This window comes from Xiphophorus hellerii, chromosome 8 (genome assembly GCF_003331165.1).
Source record: "Xiphophorus hellerii strain 12219 chromosome 8, Xiphophorus_hellerii-4.1, whole genome shotgun sequence".
Taxonomy (NCBI): domain Eukaryota; kingdom Metazoa; phylum Chordata; class Actinopteri; order Cyprinodontiformes; family Poeciliidae; genus Xiphophorus; species Xiphophorus hellerii.
In genome coordinates, this window is record NC_045679.1 from 27,435,693 (window position 1) to 27,457,104 (window position 21,412).

Here is a 21,412-nt window from a genome sequence, read left to right on the forward strand (position 1 = left end):
TTCAGCTATAAGTGCTTGAATATTAGACGTTATTTCAGGAAATGTAATGAATACGTCAAAGGTCAATTAGACAAAGTAATCCACAACATAGTGATGCTTTGCAGACACTTTATTACACAAATACAATAGTTACTGAAAATAGTACTCTTGTACTTAAACCGGTGTCACAGCTAATACAAGGTAGGCCACATGTGACAGCGTAGCTAAATATCTATGGCATGCGGTTAGGAAAGCAAACTATGAGCAGCGGCAGAAAACATGGAATACAATTTTAGAAATGACCGAAAAACTGATCTACTAACATAAAACCTGACATTACAGAAGGTGACTTAACAGATCATTAATTTTTTTAAATTTTCTTTAAAGATGTGATTTACTAAATTATTCACTTGAATTCTGCTGTAATAAAATATCTGAACAGCGGTTAAATGAAAAATAAATTCTCTTTCCATGCGGAACTGAATGCAGTTCCGGATAAATGCTTTTAGTGAACTCTGGAAGTGAACAGAGGAAATTGTTTTGTTTAAATTAGCTGGACAGAGAAAAAAAAAAAAAAAAGCACAGTGGGTTCAGATTAGCCTTTGACAACAAGCAGAAAGCTGCAGCAGCATGAAGCCTGCTCCCCACATGTTAAATAGTTAGCCATGCCACACTACAAGATCTGGGCTATTTGCCTGGAAGAAAACAAACCAGCAGAAGGCACAGAATTACAAGTGAAATGATAGTCGACCAAATACAATGATGATGCTGAAATGTCATAAAGAACATCAAATGACATCTATAATCCCGACTGCAGCAACAAATGTCAGGATTCTCCTCTGAAATCCTCATTCATCTCATCCCTAAGCTGACACTGAAACACTGTAGGTTTAACCTGAGCCAACATTCAGATTGAGCATCAGCATTAATAATCTGTGACAGGAGCTGCAGGAGACAAACATGGCTGACAACAGCCCCACCTAGCGGTACTGTAGGCACTACAGTCACAGGGCTGCAGGATTTTATGAAAACGATTAAAAAGTGAGAGCTAAGAAATGAAAAGAAAATAATGCAATTAAAAAAAAGATAAATAATAAAAACCACATAAACATTTTTTCTACATAATAATGCATTTGCAGATTTTCTTAGACTTTTTAAGGCTAAACCTGATATTAGTGGACGGTTGTTTTGGGGGACTGTGCTGATAGTTTTACCATAAAGGCAATTTGTTTTATATAAAGAAAAAATATAAATATAATCATTTTGTCTCCAAGATTTTGTCAAGATGACAATAAAATGAATTTTATATACAAGAACACATTTAAATATATACATTAAATAGCAATATTGGCAGCTGACAACGGTTACAAAAACAGTGAATTAGCACATGTGAGAAATCTAAGCTGTGTTTGGAGGGGAGGGGGGGGGGCTGCCTAAGAGGAGGACTGAGGAGGAGGAGGGCGAGGAGGAGGAGCAGAGTACTCCTCTGTGTCCGAGTCGCTGCTGTCCTCCACGTTCCTCTCCTGGTCGCTGCCCTCAGTGCTCAGCTGGTCGAAGCCCTGGCGACTGTAACCTTTATGAGACGCAAAGAATTTCCCCAGGTTCAGAGTTCCCACTGCTTTACCTGACGGGGAGGAACAAGGGGAGTTACCTCCTGCTGGAGTTCAGGATCAATCTATAGGACATGTAACACAGCCACAGTCCAGAAATGCATTTTTTTTTGTGTGTGTGTGTGTGTCTTACCTCGAATTTTACCCAAGACTCCTCCCACAGAGCGAGGCTCCATTTTAATCTCATTTCTCTCTGAAAACAGTCAGTAAACAGAAAATGAGTGCAGGCTGCACAGTAGAACTACTGTAACTTAGTTATGGTTAGCATAGACCTTCCCTTTAGAACACCTCGTCTGTCTGGATGTGCAGGCATAGAGGTCTAATGTCCATCAGCAGCTGACCAGAACTGGACAATTTTCAAGCTGTATTGATGTTTTATTAGTGCCCATGAATTAATAGACACTAATAATATCAATTAATTAATTTTTTAATGATCAAAAATACTCAAGAATGTTAATATAAAACTCGGCAACACTTCAATACAAAGTGGACAGTAAAACTGTAACCACAATAATCACATCTGATGACTACATTCACACTGTAGGTTTTCATGCTCAATTCAGATTTTTTGATAAAATATGATTTATTTTTTTGCATTGTTCATGTGACTGAAATCAGACTTCTGTGTGCAGTCTGATGGGACGTGTAGTCAGAGCCGAGTGGTGGGCCTGTGATGTGATGCACTGACAGACTGTTTCATAAGTTCACAATTTCCACAATGATAATCAGCCAAAATTTACTTTTAGGAGTATTTTTACTATCTTGTACTTTTTTCTTTTACTTGAGTAAGTTTATTATGAAATATTTCTACTCTTACTTGTAAAAAATTTTTACCCACTGAATGAAGAACAAACATGTTTTAAGCAAAAATTCACCAGACACAGACCTGCAGTTTTTGTTAAAGTTTCAAAAGTTTTAGATTGAAAAATTGATTTGAAAAAAAAAAACAAAAACGTTGCCCGATTGTTTCATTTTCCGTTACTTAAATGAATTATTGTCATTTTGGTAATTAAAATACCAAAATTTTCACTTAACTTTATATTTTGGTCAATTTGTTGATGTAACTGTTAAATATTAAATGATTAATCATTTGATCAGTCACTCAGGACTTGAGTAGACGTTTTACAAAATACTTTTTTACTCTTACTTGAGTCATTTCTTCTTTTATGTTTACTTGAGTAAAAATATATCGAAGTAGTGCTATTCTTACTTGAGTATAACTTTTGGGTACTCAGCCCCGTTCTGATGGTAAAGCACTCTGGCAGTCTGGCTGGCTGCTTTTTAAAGGGTTACATAAACCAATAAATGATTGACAAAGTGAAGGAAGTGTTTTCAGTCGTAGCCGCACAAACACAAATGTGCAGATATTTGTTAGGTCTTAGAGAGTCGGTGCATGAAGTGAGATTAGTCGTCCTGTTTTCTCATCATACATACTGTTTTTCATCCAGCACATGAAGACTCCCAGGAAGACGATGACCAGCAGAAGGACGAGGAGCAGCGAGACAACAACAGCAGGGAGGACGCTGTTCTCTTTCTTTGACTTCGGTGTGCTTTTCCTGGGTTCCACTTCTACCAGCGGATGGCTCTTCTCTGCCACGGTTTGCTTCTCCTTGACAGGCGCAGTCTTTGAAATGTTGGGATGTGGCTTCAGCTTGGCTTGGACGAACGCCTCCACTTCTAAACAGAGAGCAGGACGGATGAAGCTGGGATCTGATGGAGCAGTCAGGCATTACAAATGGAACTTAGTCTGCTTACCTTCAAGTTCCTGGACCTCGATTCCAGCTTTCTTCACAGAACGGTGTAACTCTGAAAAGTGGAGGCAGGAAAGTTTCTAATTAAAAACTAATGTATGCAGCTAGTAACCAACAAATCTGTGACTGAATTACTCAGAACAGCCCCACAGACACAATCAAATATGTTGGATAAGCTGAATTTGAACCCAGGTGAACAAGATAAAACACATTTATTGGAACATTTAGCATAGTGTCATAATGAGCATGAACTTACTTTCTGCAGTAAACTTAAAGACTGAATTGCTTCCTGCGTCTCCGACAAAAACACTTCCATCCTTAGTTACGACAATGTCATGAGGCATTTTAAACTCCTGTAGAAAGGAAAACACAAAAGTAACCATGTTATTAACATACAGCACCTTTCAAAAGTATTCACACCTTTTTCACATTTGTCACTTTATTTTCACAAACTTCGATGAATTTTAGTGGGATTTTACGTGATAGATTTTACGTGATAGGTCAAAAACACTTGTTTTTTCCAGCAGCCATTGTAAGGCGCATACTGTGGTAAAACCAACTGACCGAAAGTGATGGAGCTTGACAGGGGTTGCTAGGTAACAGGCCGGGCGCCGTTACCTGCTAGGTGAGGGTCAGTGCCCGCTGATATGCGACGTTAGATTCAGAAGGTTTTTGAAACGACTCATTTTTCAGACACAGAAAAACATCAACTTGCTGCCAAAAACTGGCTGGGTGTTTTTTTAAACACTTTGGCTGTTTTTAGAAGCAGCTGAGACCCAAATGAAAGTACAAAACATACAAAATGTGAATTTTGTATGACACATTCCCTTTAAAGAAAGCACCAACTTCCACATCAGCATTTCCTCAAATAGGAAAAGAAAGAAAAACACTCAGAGCTTTTTTTCCTGAGCTTTAAAAAGATAAAATATTTTTAAGTGTTTATGTTCTGAGATTCAAGATAAATTGATCACAACTGTACAAGATTGCTGATTATTCAATAATTCTTAGTTTGAATGGAGCAGAAGCTTTAAGAGACATCAAACAGTCTTTAGTTCTTCAGCTTTGATGAGGGATGATTTCCATTACATCATGATAAAACGTTACATACCAAAAACGTTGATTTTACATAATAACCTTGCCTCCTCTCTTAAGTTCTCCACAACAGGAAAATCCAACAAGACATCAGTATCAATTACATCATCACATCTGCAAAATTATTATTTTTAAAAAGCCAACTTGACTGCATTAAACTGATTAAACAATCTGGCATGAAATTACAATTGCCCATCCTAATGTAAGAATCTTTTATGGCAAACCTTTCTGAGAGTTTCTAAGTGAGTTTCTAGTGTCAATAAGAAATACAACTCATAGAGGAATCCAGAAATGGATTTTAAAAAAGTCACAAATATCTAATAATGAAGTTCCGGCTAACATTTTGTTTCTTCTCTAGCAAGCATCGGTTTTTAGGGAAAGATCCGTCAGTGAATGCCAGCGTGTTTACCTTCTGGGTGGGGCTGAAGGAATCCAGAATTTGTTTGGTTGAGTAATCTAGAACAAACCCTCTGAGTGGAGCTGAGTGGTAGGGCGAGTCTCCGTTCACTGCAAAGATCAGGCCATCTTCAGGGCGGAGAAGACAGGAAGGAGATTCATTAAAAACAACTAAAATGACACATTCACAATTTAAAAAAACCTCAACAGAAGATGTTGAAACTAAATCATCTGATGTCTGAAATGAAGAAGGATATGAACAAAACCTAACTTTGGACCAACAGTGCCAGTGTACTCACTTCCAGCAGGGCTGTAGGTGATGGCAAACACTTCTCCTCCAAACTCTTCGTTCTTTATCTCTTTGACAAACTCGCCGGTCTCAGCGATGAAGCACTGGATTCGGCCGTTTTCCCTGTCAGCCACACACACTTCCTTCCTTTCAGGAAGGAGAACTAAGCTGTGGGGGATCCGGAACGGCGTGCGCCTCCTTCTGTCTGACGAACCTTTACCCAGAACGTAGAGATGAGAAGGTGAATTTCTGATCCATCAGTGTTAGTGATGTGTAACCACAGTGAATTATACTGTCATTGTTGCTCTGACTGCACAGAAACTGGGTTCCTGAAGAATAAGTTTGGCTACATTGATTAAATTTGCACTCTGATATTTGCCACTAAAGTGTAAACTGAGGAATACCTTGAAGTTTCATGAATTTCCTGAACCAAAAACAATTGGTTTCATTACAATTCTTAGGAATAAAACTAAAACCTCTAGGCTTTAGGGCTTTAACACTCCAAGTATCTATGTGTAATTTGCGCTGGCTACCTGCTCCCCACTGAGTTAAGTATGTGCCATCGGCAGCAAACTTCAGGATCCTGGCGTTGCAGTAGCCGTCAGACACAAAGACGTTCCTGGTTTCAGGGTCGACAGCCACGTCCGTCGGCTGGCAGAAGTGCTCGGTGTCGCTACCCGGAGTGAAAGCCTCTCCCAGGACCAGCAGGGTTCTGTCCCTGCCGTCACCGCTCACTTTTAACACCTGAGGAACAGCAACGCACAAAACAGCTGAAGGAGACTTCACTGCCACTGTCAGGGTGGGAATTTATCCTATTGTTTATCAGTTACCGTGATAAATCTCTTATCATGCTAAGAATTTTGACTGATCGCTGCCACAATAAATTGTCTGGCCTCATACTGTGGGGAACTTACAAAAGCACGCTGAGATGGGCAAAAAGTTGGTCGCATTTTATGGATTTTTTTTTTGCAGCTTTCCTGTCTGTAGAGTGAAGCTATGACTGAACATCACTTCAATCACAGCCCAAAAACTGAAATACCGCTCTTAACACATTTTTAATGAAGAACAACTGATCACTCCAGACATTAAATGGTGCATTTTTATCACTAAACAGAACTACGTTACGCTTTCAGGGTTTGCATACATAATCATGTCAAATTTATTCTTCTGATGGCAAAACTATTTTCACACAAAAGCAGTAAATTGGTACAATAATTGCCCATTACTATTGCATGCTTTTTTTTTCTAATTCAAGATTATGCCCTACTATGTATCGGTCCAACACATAACAGCCAAATACTGAAGTTTGTTTTTGACTAAATGTGAAAAATGTTGAAGAGGTCTGGACACTTCATTTGTGCCGAATTCTTCAAAAACACAGTTTATCTTTAAAAAATAAAAGATAGCAAAATATCATTTCATTTTGAGAAACAAAAGCAATTTTGAAGGTGTAACCTTTATTTCACACACACACAGAAAAGAACATGTCAGTTTTTATCACTACTTGATACTAGGTTAGCTTGATGCTACTACAAACTGTGGGTTTGTGTAAAGGCTACGTCGCTCCAGTGTGGTTAGCGCTCGCGCTCCAGCTCACCTGATGCAAAGCCACATCAGTCACCCAGTAGTTATTCTCCTGGTCTGTCGTTATTCCATGAGGCAAATAAAACCTGCAAGAACAGAAAACGATCTGAAGTTAATAAAAACAGACCCAACTCTGCAGGGCTTCAAATCGTATCCCAGCATTACAACCCTTACATTTATAACCAGGAAACATTTTCTCACACACTCACATGTTCCGGCCTGAAGCCTTCAGGATTCTGCCGTTGGCCGGGTCCACAACCAGGATAGTAGACTGCTGAATGGGCCCCAGGGACCGCTGCTGGTACCGAGCCTGGCTGTTGAAAGAACTAAGCAAACACACAAGAGAGAACATTTACTGTGCGTAACCTTGGAAACTGCAGCTCCGGCGAGGAGCTGTGCCTTGAAGGCGGAGCTAGGTCCATCCAGGTGTTTTTGGACAGCTAAATGGTTGCCATGGAGAATAAAGGATTTCTCAAACATGCATGAAAGAATCAAGGCAACACTATAGGTATGTCTTTGATGAGGAATTAACATTATAACACGATGTAAAGACCTAAAACGTCTATTTGACATAATACTGCCCCTTTAAGCTGAGCAGGAAGGGCTGGGCGTCTCACATGTTCATGTTAGAAGGATTTCTTAGCTGCAGATGAATACTTTGCTACAAATGATCAAATCTACGCCAAAGTAAAGTTGTTGTTGTATTTGGAGCTCAAATGAAGCAAATGTGCTTCATTTGTAAGAATGTGCAAAAACTGGAGATGAAAAAGCTGCATGTGAGATCTCCAAATAATTTCTTAGTAGTAGCGGTTTTGATGAAAACAACAGACATTAAAGTGCTTATGCAACATTTGTTAATTACATAACTATGTGAAAAGTGAAAGCAACCCACTCTGCCCCCCAGTGGTGGTCGCCTCTGTGAAAAATGACCAGGTTGGAATCAGAGTCCAGGGCGAGTCCTGACACCTGGCCCAGCTGAAGAGAACTCTGAGGCCATGCTGACACCTGCTCCAAATGAGAATCTGCAACCACACCATGAATACACACACACACACACACCCACACACACACATTTCCATATGAGTTGAAGAATTCTCCACGGTTCTTCCTCATAAATGTTTATTTTCACAAAGCCAATTGGGAAACAATAACCACTTTTTACTAGAATCCAGTCAACCTTTCCAGCTGGCTTGGCACACAGTCACTAGACTACAGTCAGTCTTTTATTTCACTGTTTAGTGAATCATATCAGATGGGTATATGAACTCATTATTCAGTGCAGTCTGGTTTATTGCCAATTTGTATCTTGCATCAGCAAAAAAAGAAAATAAGAAATCAAAAATCAAAAAATATGAAAATGGAATATTGTTAAATACAACAATGATGATATCAGTAGCAGTTAGCCCACAATTTCACTTTGCTGTTTATATTGTTGAAATTAAGACTATAGTTCAATATTAGATTATATACAGTTACATACTGCTACTTCCACTAATATGTTTTTTTTTTTTACATTTCAGCATATATAAGCTGGTCATGTCATGTTCACATAGTTCACATTTGATTCACTTTGAACTCACCCTGATCCAGAACCAGCTCTGCTTTGTTAGCATTCATCGGCTGTTTGTCATCTTGATTGAGAAATACAGAAAAAAAAAATCAGATGCAACTTTGGGATGAAAAACAACTAAATGAACCGATAAAGACAATTCTATTCAAAAATACTTGATGTTACACATCTATGAGATTTGTAACAAACCGCCTTTATTAAAACCTTTGTACTTTTTTGGAGTTATTTATATATATATACTGTATTGTATGTTTTGGACTCACACCTGACACTTAAAGACAGTTATAAAGTCAATTTACGTTACAGAATTTTATGCACAAAGCTATTTTTGTTTAAATATAACCTATTTGAATTTCACACAGTATGGAATTGGTTTAATGAATGTTCTGTTTACAATGTCTTTTCCTTTTGTTCCATAATTTAAACAGAATCTCTAGATAGTTTGAATAGAAAAATTGGTTTTTGAATTAAAAATCATTACTGAATCTAATCGCTAGACGGTGAAAGTTTTGCATCTCTACTTTGAAGAACCTTGTTACTGAAATGTACGACACAAATAAACTGGACTTCACTTTTCTAAGTCACGTAGAGATGAACAGGATGTTGTCCTCACACAATTGTCACTTGCTGCCCTGTAAGTTACTTCACTTCAGTTACCATGGAGACTGCTGTATCATCAGCGAACAGAAATGGTAAATGGCCTGTACTTGCTTACAGGCCTTAGAGGACCTCTAAGCGCTTCACTCTACATTCAGTCTAGAGAAGCAGAGCTTTGCAGCTGCAGGTTCTTTCTGTCCAAACAAGGTTTCAGGCTCCATCAGAGAAAGCTGTGGAAGACTGTGTTTAGTTTTCTAAAGTATTGATCAACTCAAGAGGGAGTGCTGCTCAATTTCTAAGAAAAAAAAAAGTCCCACATACATTGCATAATTTTAATGAATAACGATTAACTGGAAAGCCTATTATCTGGCTTTTAGTTCATGCTGGCTTCACAACAACGCCTGATGGACTCACTTTCATTAAATCACTTTCACACAACATAAAGCATAATGATAGTCGGTAATGAGCCTAGATTTTAGTGAACGATTAAGTTCTACATCTCTCCTCTCATCTGTCCTCATTCACGCCATTTTGCCGTCGCTCATTTGACGCATAACAAGGACACACAGAGTAAATCATTTACTTACTGACAGTAAATAAATGAGGATTTTTTACAGAACAATGAGGGAGCAGAAGGAATCATTTAAAAAACGGTCAACTGATTTAGTAATAGATTCATTGTTAACTGTAGTATAAAAAAAAGGTAATTTACTAAAATAATAACATTCAGAGCAGTAATTAAGTCAAAACTGTATGAACGACAAAAACAGTCTGTACTCAAGATAAATGAAGCCTTTGTCTGTAAATATGTTCTACCTAGATCTCCCATTATACCCCTTCTGCAATCCAATTAATAATTGATTAATCAAAAAAATAATAAACAGATCAGATCACTGCACTGATGTTAAAATCGAGCAGGAAGGACTGAATTTTTTAAGTTATTTTATCTGCAGATGCATTATTTTCTACAAATGATCAAGCTTTCACTGAAGGAATGCTGTTTTTCACTTTAGGCAGCCAAAATGTTTATTTTTGAATTATGTGCCTAATTGCATTTTTAATGTATTCCTAATAATGTATAAAAACATGCTTGAGTGGTTAAATGAAAAAAACTCTAGAATTTGCTAAATTTTTTCCCCCCCGATTAATTGATTAATCGTCAGGATAATCGATTACTAAAATAATCAAAAACTGCAGTGCTTATAAAGGAGACTTGGTAAAGAAAACATGTGGATAAGTTGACAAGCTAACTGCACCGATGCTGTAAAAACTTGTTATGTGTTTGTTTGGCTCTGAGCCTTTCTGTGAGTAGTTTCTGTAGAACTGTTGCTTTACCACAAGCTAAAAGCCGTTATCACGCGTGGAGAATGATGAAGCAGCAGCATGGAATGGACATGACACTGCAGTACTATCACCTTCAAAAGGCACTGAGCTGAACATGACTCGCTTATCTGGCTGAAGTAACAGAAACCACAAGACCAAAACACACAGCTCTCCTCCCTGAAGCCTGAGCAGGACGGTGAAAGAAGCTAAGGCGCTTTAATTGCTTTGGCTGGCAGAGAGTCCAATGAGCACAGAAGATATTTATACAGGATATTTATTGGCAATGTTGCTCACTCAGTCAACAGTTTCTTAAAAAAAACAACAACAAAAAAAAACTGGCAGCTGATGGAGAGAGGGCCATGGCCCCCTGAATCATCTTCAGGTCACAGAAAGTCATATAGATTCAGCTTTAATCACAACGTAAATGTAAAGCACAATAAATAAACAAATTATAAAATTCTAAATAATAATCAAAATTAAATAAATCATGCTTTACTGCCCTGGTCTGGCCATGCCTATAAAAGTTTTTCAATGGCGCCACTGTCACCATGTTTTAACATTTCAGATTAAAATCATTGTTTGAACTAAATGCTGGCAAAACACACTGTTCTTTATAGTGTAGCGTGTCTGCCGGGACATAATTTCTAAATCTGAATTTTATTTTATTTTACTAGATTATAAAAAATTTCAAAAAACATGTAGAATGCCCCTTTTAACAAGTTTCGGATTTCTTTGACCAAATTCAAAGTTTATGCCAGATTTGAGACAGATGTAGATGAGGTAGATTTATGTACCTGTAGCGTTTCCCATTGGCATCATGGCGTGCATGTGACCTGGACTCACAGCGATGGGAACATTTGCCTCTGCTGGAATATGTCGAAAGAGTTCTTTAGAGCCCGTCTCCATGCAGCTCATGAAGGGAACGGCATGTTTGCTGTCCATGTAGTACATCATATAGAAGTTGCACATTTCATCATTTGAAGTACCACTGCAGGAAAAAAAGGATTACGATAATTAAAGCCACAAGCAGCACCGATTGGTGCTGCTACCTCAAAGCCACTTCAGTCTGCATCAACCAGCAGGTGCTGTGAACCTGATGGTTGGCATGGAAACTTTGACAATGCTTCACAAGGTTATTTGTGGGCACAATCACTAAACTACAAAGGTGGGAGGAGAAATAAGAAGTTCAAATGAAGTTTAATTGAAGAAATATGCATCATTCTATTTCCTAAACCATTGGAAAAGTTCAATGAAAATTTGAAATATAGTACTTATATTAATATCATAGTCTTACATTCCACAAACAGATGAATTAGACCAAAATCTCCATCAAAATCATCCAAACAGAATCGTATAAAGAATTCAAATGTGTGTTTGGATTACGTCTAAACGGTCACTCAGCAATATTTGGCAGTGATCTGTGAAACTCACCCGATGTACGTTTTGGAGATCCGGCCCTCCCCACTAAAAACACATCTGGCAGCCATGGTGTCACCGTATCGCACAGTCACATCCTTGTTAGCAGGGTAGAAAGCCTGGAATGGAAACATTCATTAATGAGCAAAGAACAGTGTGTGAAAATAAGTTCATCTCTCAGTTTTTTAGTTCTCCTTCCTTTATGAAACTATGATCATAGTTCCATAATAAACACACAGCCATGAACCTTTCACATCATTTAAGATGCCTGTGATGTCACCAACATCACAGGCTGTGTGTGTTTTCAGGTTGCTTAGCTGGGACTGCAGAATCAAAGCCGAGGACCAGCTCTGTCTCTCAGTCCTCATACAAGCTGACTAAATACATTCAGGGCTCTGAATACCAGCAACGTTGCTGTGCACCATCATCACCATGTGACTATCTGCCTCAGGTTGGATCAATGGATAATCAATGGATCAATGGATTCCTCAGATTGGACAGACACTGGACAACCTGAAGACAATACTGCTGTCTTTGTTTTCACCCCAAACTGATTTAGATTGTTTTTTTTACATTCTACTCTGAATGGAAGACAGTAGCCATGGTTCCATCAATGTATTTTTATGCACATTTTGAAGTATCACACTAGATGAGACTGATGGAAACATCAAAATCTGAAATATCTTCCTCAATTTAGCAAAAAATGTTTTTATGGTCACTTGAGGTTTTTGGCTTTTCTTAATAAGAGTTAATGTGCTTAATGGGAGATGGAAACACATATTACATATGAAATAAGAGTCTGATAAAAACACCTTGACATCTTTTTATGAATGCACCGTTCAAAGTGGGGATTTTTATATGGAAAGAAAACGTGAAAAATTGCAGTCAACTATCTTCCAAACAGACAGCAGTGACTTTTGAGAGAAAAATTAGATATCTCTCTCAGAAAAACAACAGTTGTATACAACTGATGTCACAGTGGTTATCTACCTGTGGTAGCTGAGGGGACTGTCTCCCAATCAGACTCCATTTCCCATCACGAATCCTGTAACCGCTGACCACTTTGCCTGTGAAAGAAATGATCATGAAGGACTAAGGATGTAACTCCAGGAGACACAGAAGCAGGAAATGACCTGACTCCTCACCGAGGCTGTGTGTGTGGGTCCTGAAGGCAAACGGGTAGATCGGGTAGGAATCATAGTCACAAGCAACATCTGCATTTGTAACTGAAGAACAAAAAACAACAACAATGAACTGTATTTTGTGTCAATGCATTTTTGCTTTATCTCCTACAGGAGGTGTTAGAACATATGTGGCTCTCTCAATTTTTGTTTGTTATTGTTACAGATCCTATTCTGGATGATGTTATAAAAATTTAACTTGGGGCCAAAATCTGACTGCATAATTAAGTTACTGAAGTATAACTAGTAGCTACTTCGAATAGTAAGGCATAGTGCACAAGTTCCCTTTTTAAAAAATGACTTGCTCAAAGTAAAGTTCATAAAAAAAACCTCATTGTCATAGTTCCCCATGTGGAACGTCTTATCTCATCAACACACACTCACACAGCAACACACTTCATCTGCATGATCAACCTGCTCTCTGCTGCTTCCTTTTTCTGTTTGCCTGCACAAATGTGTCACATCTTACAGACAGCTTTATGCTGACATTTACATCTGTTAGTCGTCTGAAATAAATAAATAAATAACAATCCCTGCTTGTGAACGCTTCACAATCCTGATCAGCTTTAATCAGCTGTGAAAGCAGCTGATTAAAGCTGACAGGTGATTTCAGAATAAACTGCAGGAAAATTAGCGACATTCTGTTATTCTGATGTTAATGTGACATTTTCAAATCGTTGAAGCATAATGTCTCCTGTTTCCTGTACTGGATCTGAAGCCGGTTTACTGGGTTGCGGCTGGAGTTTGTCTCTTTAAATTCTCCTGCTCTTTCTAAACTTTGCTTTCAAGAAATCATTACAACATGGCTCCTCTATTAACCCTTTAACATTGTTTTTACCAGCATTTAGAAGTAGCTCCTATAATGAGCTCAGCTGATGCTCAGCTCCACCAGATGTTTGCTAATTTCTGCTGGCTAGCTCTCGAAAAACATTCTGTTTGTATTCTATTTCTTCAGTGCACCAGTCACAAAGAAGAGGGATTTCATCACTAAACTGCTCACAGCAACGACATTTCATCAGTCGAGAAAATAGTAATACTAACAACACAGTCAGTCTTGGAGAGTTTTTACCAGCATTACGGTACTTGAAATTTATCATGACTACAGTAAATCAAAATTCTTATCATGACAAGAAATTCCTCACAACAAATGACCTCCGCTATACTGGAGCTACACAGATTAATAATATGGTCTGAGAATCTATAAGCAGGTAAGCCATCATCTAATGTTACAGTGCTCCACATGATTACACTACTTGATAAAGTTTATGAGTCAACAGCCAGTCAGAGAATAATACAGAGACTTTGAGGTTTATCAAGTTAAAGCTTCAGAAACAACAAATGTACCTTTTTTTCCTGGAAGGATGACCGTATCCACAGACATTAGCAGGTAGATGCCAGCAATGAAGGGCTGCCTTTAATGGAGAAACAAAGAACAGAGGAAGCTCTTACTTTCTCCATTTTAACTCAGTTATTGAATTGAACAAACAGGCAGTACCAGCCAACAGGCCAGACCTTCCTTGATTTCACACACAGCTTTAGTGGAAGGTGTTTTATGTTTGTTATCCGAGTTACTGCAGGCAGGTACAACCTCTTTAATATGGCAACTTAAGGAATGTTTTCATTTTATCTCTGCTTTCTTATCCCTTCAAAAATGGCCGTCAGTACCTTTACTATCTGCATGCGGCATACTTCCCCCAGCTAAACCAAAATGTTGCAGTATTTTTTCATCTTTGTCTTTAAGAAAACAAAAATCCTACTTTATTATTTATCTGAATGTATTGAAGAGTCAGTAATCTGGACTGGATGCTACTGCAGTGTCAGTGAGTGGACTTACGGTTTTAAAGTCATTCTTAAAGTTAGTCCAGAGCAATCTCTGTGATGATCTGGAAAAGAGGAGAAAAAAACGATTATTAATAATGTTACTAACATCATTAAGGTCTCCAAGTCCTACTGATGTGGCCATGGTCTGCTCATGGCCCAGAAAACGTTCAACTGCTAAAGCACTGTTGCTAAAATCCATATGCATTTCTCTGGCTCAGAATGGCACAATGTGGAAGTGACTGTAAATGCTGAATGTCTGATAGAGATAAGCAACAACAAAACAACTCAATTAGTCTTCAGTGAGCTTATATGAGCTCTGGGGCAAATTATAAAGATATGAATCCAATTTAAAGCTGAGAACATTCACTGGAGATTCAACAAAGCTAACAATTTCTAATTTAAGAGCAATGACCAAAAACCTACGACTTATCAGTTACTGAAAAGAGATTCAGTTGCATTAAGTTATTTAACAAATCTCTGTTAGCAATTTTTCTAAATAGCTTTTGCTATCTTTGACTTTTTGGTCACCTTACTTAAAGGTGCTACTGCTGCAGAGCAATGAAATGTGGATGCTTTACTGGGCTGGAATATTTTCAAGCATGTCTGTCTGTAGATGTGTTCAAGGTTGTTCAGTCTGTTTCTCAACAGCTTATCAACCAGATTTTTCAACGTGTGGGAGTTTCTTTATCATGAGAAAAAGACTCAAAACTATTTAGAAAGTAAAGTGCAAAAATATTTAGTCCTTTGTTGATTTGTGAAGAGATACAGGAAGAAAGCCCAACAAAGTATTCTGAATTGAACTGAAGGTGGATCGGGTGTGTACTACTGATGGATGACTCCAACAGCCTGATTCATTTCACTTGATCGCAAAACGTGATCAAGTGAAATGATGTTCTGAAACCGTTTACAACTTTTTTCCCCGTTTTGTCCTTTGCAGTAACTAATAAATTGCAGCAACTTGGATCTTTTCAGAAGTTTGGGGAGTTTGATAGAAAGGTTAAGAAACACGATGGCACTCACCTCTGAAGGCACTGACATCTCCATAATGTATCTGCAGCACAAAGTAGGACATTCCTGAATTTCTTCCGACTTTAAAGCCAACATCTGATGGAAGAAGAGGAATACAAATCAGTGAAAAACAGACAGCGGGAAAACACAAAAACGTCTCTCTTTTCTGTCTGAATGCAGGTGTAAAAGTAGCTAACCAACTATTTACTAAATAAAGAATGAATTCTGAATATTGTTATCGGAAGCTATTTATATTCACCTGAACCTTTCCTAAAACTGTTTTTGTTAATGTTTCTCCTAATAAAGTGGTTTAATACCTGTTAAAAAAAAAATACATAACTTGAAACGCTGTAAATCGTTTACCTTGAGGGTGTGACTTACCTTTAGGTAATTTTGTTGGAGGAGCGTTTCGAGCCCAGGCATACATAATGGAAGACTCGTCTTCACAAGTTCCCTGTACGCTGCCACAGTCCCTGAACAGAGAAGGGATAAAACCAATGCCATGAAAAGACATACAACCTTTTTTATAGACTTAAACTAAATCCAACTAAACTTTTTCTTTTTTAGGTCATTTAGGATCAGCAAAATTATTTCTATTTGCTAAATGCCAGAATGATGGGAGGTTTACAAATATTTTCCTGGCATCTCTCCTGTTCCCAACCAGCTACTGTACATGCGCCACCAGGGGGTCAACTGCAATCTCTCATATCATGATGGGACGTTTTAACTGATCAGAAGGCGTAAAAATAATGAGAAAAAAATTATGACGATTATGGATCAAACGTTTGGTGAAACACAGCATTCACAACTGAGTTCCAGCTTGTAAAAATAATTCTCTTCATACTATTTTGACATGCGGTTCTTACCAGTAGCTGCTGGTGGAGACCGGAGTCTGGCAGCCAAAAAGCAGCATGTGGTGAACAGTGTCCATACTGGCATGAGGTAGGAAGTCCACTGAGGGAGGAAACACACTGTGCTTAATGGAAACATTTTCAACAAAATCAACAGAGTTTTACCAATTTTTCAACATTTCCATATGAATTTAACATTAATGTAAGTAACTTTTAGAATTTTGTTTACAATTATTACTCCTGTCACTATTCCTGACAGCATAAGACAGATAATCTTTAAAAACAAAGAATAAAAAAATATCGAGATCCCCTGCCTCTTCCCTGTTGCCCTACTGTTTCCAGTCAGAGACAACCAATCAGAGCCAGGAGGAGAATCGTAATGCTGTCAATCATGCTTGTGCACGCGCTGCCTGCACCCTCTCCTGCACAGCACTCATGAGCTCCAGCTGTTCCAATGGTAGGCAAACAACCTAACATTACAGGAAAACTGCCATTGGTGGCTGATTGACAGCGCTAAGACCCTCCCCTGGCTCTGATTGGTTGTTTCTGACAGGAAGTGGTGTATTTCTGCAGATTGCTGTAAGACCATATTGAGGAGGCAAAGATTACCCGTCTCATTTTGTAATGTCAATTTGAACAAATATGATAAAATCATATTTTTAGAAATGTTGCATACTGAAGCTTTAATTCAAACAGACCATGTAGTTTTCTCATGGTGAATAAAAACATGGCCTTACCAAACATCTGTATATTTACAACAGCTATTTCATTCAGGAAAAGTGAAGACTTGCTCACCAATATATGAATCACGACTAGTTGGCACAGGAAAAGCCATGCACAGGTAAGTGTCCGACTGAAACAACAAGAGGACGAGACTCATCGCTTTATTTCAACCAAACACAAATGTTCTGCGCAACATTCATATGAAGGTGAACCAAAAACTTATCATAATTTTCTTAAATTAGCAGTAGATTTAGGATAGTAAAAAATGAAAAGACTCACCTCAGTTGGCAAAACCCCAGGCATTCGAAGATCCACTGTGAAATTCTGAGAGTTAAAGAGCTGCGGCGGCCTGACTCTGGACACACAGTCACTGGGATTTAAGACATCTTCCCAAACCCTTAGGAATGACAACAACATACACTCCATTACTAACATATACACTCCTTTATTTATTTAAAGTAGATCTGTTCTGTTTGTCATTACTGGGAGTACATTCAGCAGGAAACACAGAATTCAAACCTCAGTCAATATAAACGGCATGTAGATATTTAAGCTAGAATCTTTTAGCGAATAAAAGGTTCCGAGTTGAATTTCAGGAGTTCCTTACCTCTTCGACCCATACAGGGAGGGCTGCAGTTCCACACTGTGACTGTGATGGAGGAACGCTACCACCAAACTGACCACCAGGAGTCCCATCACACCTACAGGTTTCACTCTGCCGTTCACTACCAGGCTGCAAATGGGAAAACAAGCCACTAGAACATAAAGATAACTAAAATACACAATGCTGAGTTCCTGAATCAGAATCAAAATTCTTTTATTTTCATTATACAACAAAGCAGATAGATGGACCCTGTTCTTATACTAAAGCTATTTCTTTATGTAATTTTACAGGCCATAACTTTTTGCCCAGGGGGGAATAATTGGCAAATTTTAACTACTGGCAGGCCACAAAATTCATTAAATAAAATGCAAAAATGTGTTTATTGTTATTATTTTGTTTGTTTGTTTTACCTGCTCAACAATAAACAAAACTTCTTTGGAATCTGTATATCATTGGAAATCCAAAACACACTTGCTTCTGATTGCTGCCTTATTAAAAGAAAAAACAGATCATTCTCAAATTTTGGGGGTCATGAATCGTCTCCTATTTTGTTGGCCAAATTTTTGACCATTCTTGATTTGTGGTCAGGGGCCGAACAAAATCCTTTCCAGAGCCAAAAATGGCCCACGGACCACACTTTGACCCTAAAGCTCCAAAATAAATGACTGTCAAATTTATTGCAACAGCAGCACAGGTTATGGACAGGTTCTGGATTCTCAAGTAGTGTAATAACTTGTAATAGATCATTTTCAAGCAGCTCAATAGAACCACTGATAATTGAGCCTTGTCCTCAGGCCACTGACACATTTCTAACCTAAAAAAGATAGAAATTGGTTGTGAGCTTTACTGACAACAATAAGCACTTTACCAAACTGATATGTCTAATTATGTTCATGAACACATTTCAAACATTTTCTTTGTTATCCACAAATTGGAAAATTATTTTGATACTCCAGTATTTTGTCACCATAGTTACACTTGCCGCTTGTCCTTAAAGATAGGTTGTAGCTACAGTACGTTCTGTGACACCAGTGAAAACACGCTACATTGTTTCTTCTGAAACACTGAATGTCTGTTCCTTGAAATGCTATAGTTACAAACATGGCCTCTGGCTAAACAACATTTCATCTAACCACCATTTATTGTAACCACTAAAAAGGCAGATAATAATCATTTCATCCCAATACCTGAAACATTTTTTTGAACATCAAGTGTTTTTCTGCTGATGCTGGGTTCAAAACTTTTCACAGATTTTAATGAAAATTAAGGGACAAAAATTCAGCTTTGCAAAATTACTGCAACAAACTTCGTTTTCAACCTGCACACATGACCTTGGTGCCATTTGAAAGATTTTTATTGCTCTCTCTGGCATTATGGTGGATGATGCCATCATCGTCCCCTCTCTCACCTGGACACTGTGAGAATCTTGTTTTATCAGCTTCTCCAGTTACTTCAACACCATCTGACCCACAATTCTGAGAGACAAGCAGGAGAAGAAAGGAGTGGACCACCAGCTCGCCTCGTGGACCCTGGACTACCTCACAAACCGAGGTCAGGGCTGTGTTTCAGACAGTACCGGAGCACCACTGGGAACGGTTCTGGCAACTCCACAAACTGCTTTCTACAAACGTTTTCTGATGACTCCACAAGCACACTTCTGCTATAGACTTGGTAGTTTTCTGTGGATACGCAATATTTCTACGAGTGTAATTATGAACACATACATGTCTGTGGGTGCATGTGTATATATGTGTGTATGTATATGTACGTATATATGCATGTGTGTGTGCATGCAACTGCGGTTTTGTAAATGTAAATTTGTGTGTGTATATTTTTATACATGCATCTTTTATATACTTATATTACCATTTTCATATTTAGGCCCGAGCAGCAAAGCGCTGCGAAGGCCTATTGTTTTTGTACTGTTTATTATTATAATTATTATTATTATTATTATGTTTCTATTTCATCTTGTATGCTTCTACTCTGTACCGTTCATTCATTTCTGTTACTCTTTTGTTCTGTCATGGCAGCTTAAATTCTCCGCTTGTCGGACAAATAAAATAAATAAATTGCTTGTTTCAACATACAACTATTGAAAATGTGGGGAACATTCCTACTTACAGCTACTGCAAGGCTCAGTGATATTCTCCTCCGCGTTGGAGTGTGGAAGCAGCTGTTTGTATCATTGAACTTTAAATTTAGAGGATGCTTTTCAGTGTTAAAACGCATTGAAATGCTCTGCTTTCCTGATGACTCACCGCTGTTGACAGAGCATGGTGGATCCAACTGAGGAAAGAAGGCTGAAGGTCAGCGCTGTGCCAACATGACAACCCTCTGAGAGCAAAAAGGAAACTATGGAAACGAGACTCTTCCCACACACGGAGTACGTGATAAACCGTCAACCACATTAAATGTATACGCAGTGTTGATATGAACATTTATACAACTGTGTAGACTCGCAAGAACGAATGTAGAATCATTTTAAATTCCCACTGATGTGGTAAACAGGACTTCTTAGGCGACAGCTGGTTAAGGCCAAGCAGGGATAAGAAATGTGTTAAATAAAGGAGGTTCTTACGATTAGCATGTAGGAACTTAACGTTTTCACTTGGTGGCATTTTTTCATTTGGTGTCCTAAAATATGTTTGGTCCAAATCTTTTCGAACTAAAAGATAGCTAAAACATTGACGGCGAGTCTGAATCAGACGAAAACATGTCACCATTATGTTTCCCGACTACCGGCGTGTTACACCTGCTCAAAATGGCTAAAACAGCTCAGTGTGGCTGATGAGCGCTGGAACGATACACCTTCGCTGTAGAGATGCTCTAACATTGTTAGCTAATGTGGCTAATAGGGTTTTAACAGTAATATCTATGAGCTCCATATGCTAAAGATGGTTGTCTGCATTGTAACCGACTTCTATTAAACCGCCACCAAACAAGAGAAGACCATTCGCAAAGATACGGCTAGTATTTTTCATCAAAGGAACACAATACCTGCTGGTGGTCGCAGCACGTCTTTCCAGATGACGATTGTTTTCCTGTTTTTTTTTTTTACTTTTTTCTTTTTTTAATTGATAAGAAGTCACGTCTGCACTTCCCCTTTCAGAGTAAAAGCACCAAATAGCTCATGATTGACCATAATAGTCCATGGGAGGCATAGACAGCATACGTAGACGCCGAAGTGACGTATGACCTTATTGGATCGTTACGTCAGCGCGTCCGACGTTTAGCCGTAAAATCAATCAATCAATCAATCAATCAATCAACAGGAAACTGATGTTCTGCTCATGAAACAAGTAATACTGTAATAGGAAAAAAACTATCATAATACCAATTATGAATGCTTGGTTTTTCTTCCTATGCTATTTAAATATATTTATGTTCTGCATTATAAGCCGATGTTTTCTTTTGACAGCACTGACATGAAAACATGTAAATAAGATTTTTATGTTTTTCGTTTGTTTGTTTTTTTTACCTTACAAACAACATTTAGTGACTGTTTCTTCCGTCCGTCCTCAGTCAGATTGGATGGTCTACCTTTGCTGACCCATTCTAACATAGAATACAATAGAATAGAATTTTAATCGAATTGTTTTAATCCCAGAGTGGAC

At 38.2% G+C, this 21,412-nt stretch overlaps 1 protein-coding gene across 1 annotated transcript; it reads right to left on the bottom strand.

Annotated features, from left to right (window-relative positions):
- Window positions 1–91: 91 nt before the first annotated feature.
- pam (peptidylglycine alpha-amidating monooxygenase) lies at window positions 92–20,084 on the bottom strand. Its single transcript, XM_032570441.1, has 25 exons — window positions 20,057–20,084; window positions 17,799–17,924; window positions 17,471–17,588; window positions 17,264–17,321; window positions 16,484–16,571; window positions 15,999–16,090; window positions 15,630–15,713; window positions 14,623–14,671; window positions 14,133–14,200; window positions 12,753–12,833; window positions 12,598–12,674; window positions 11,623–11,726; window positions 10,986–11,179; window positions 8,282–8,332; window positions 7,594–7,723; window positions 6,911–7,027; window positions 6,715–6,787; window positions 5,651–5,861; window positions 5,128–5,331; window positions 4,842–4,957; window positions 3,597–3,693; window positions 3,345–3,395; window positions 3,024–3,266; window positions 1,723–1,782; window positions 92–1,603 (listed from the first exon to the last, which is right to left on the bottom strand). Exons 1-25 carry the CDS (start codon window positions 20,071–20,073, stop codon window positions 1,413–1,415), a joined length of 2,700 nt encoding a protein of 899 aa, XP_032426332.1. The 5' UTR covers window positions 20,074–20,084; the 3' UTR covers window positions 92–1,412.
- Between the last annotated feature and the right edge of the window lie 1,328 nt (window positions 20,085–21,412).

Coding starts and splice junctions, on each gene's coding strand:
- pam (XM_032570441.1), bottom strand. Junction 16,572..17,263: donor TAGTCGTGATTCATATATTG/GTGAGCAAGTCT, acceptor TTCCTCCCTCAG/TGGACTTCCTACCTCATGCC. Junction 14,201..14,622: donor TTAAGAATGACTTTAAAACC/GTAAGTCCACTC, acceptor TCTCCATTAAAG/GCAGCCCTTCATTGCTGGCA.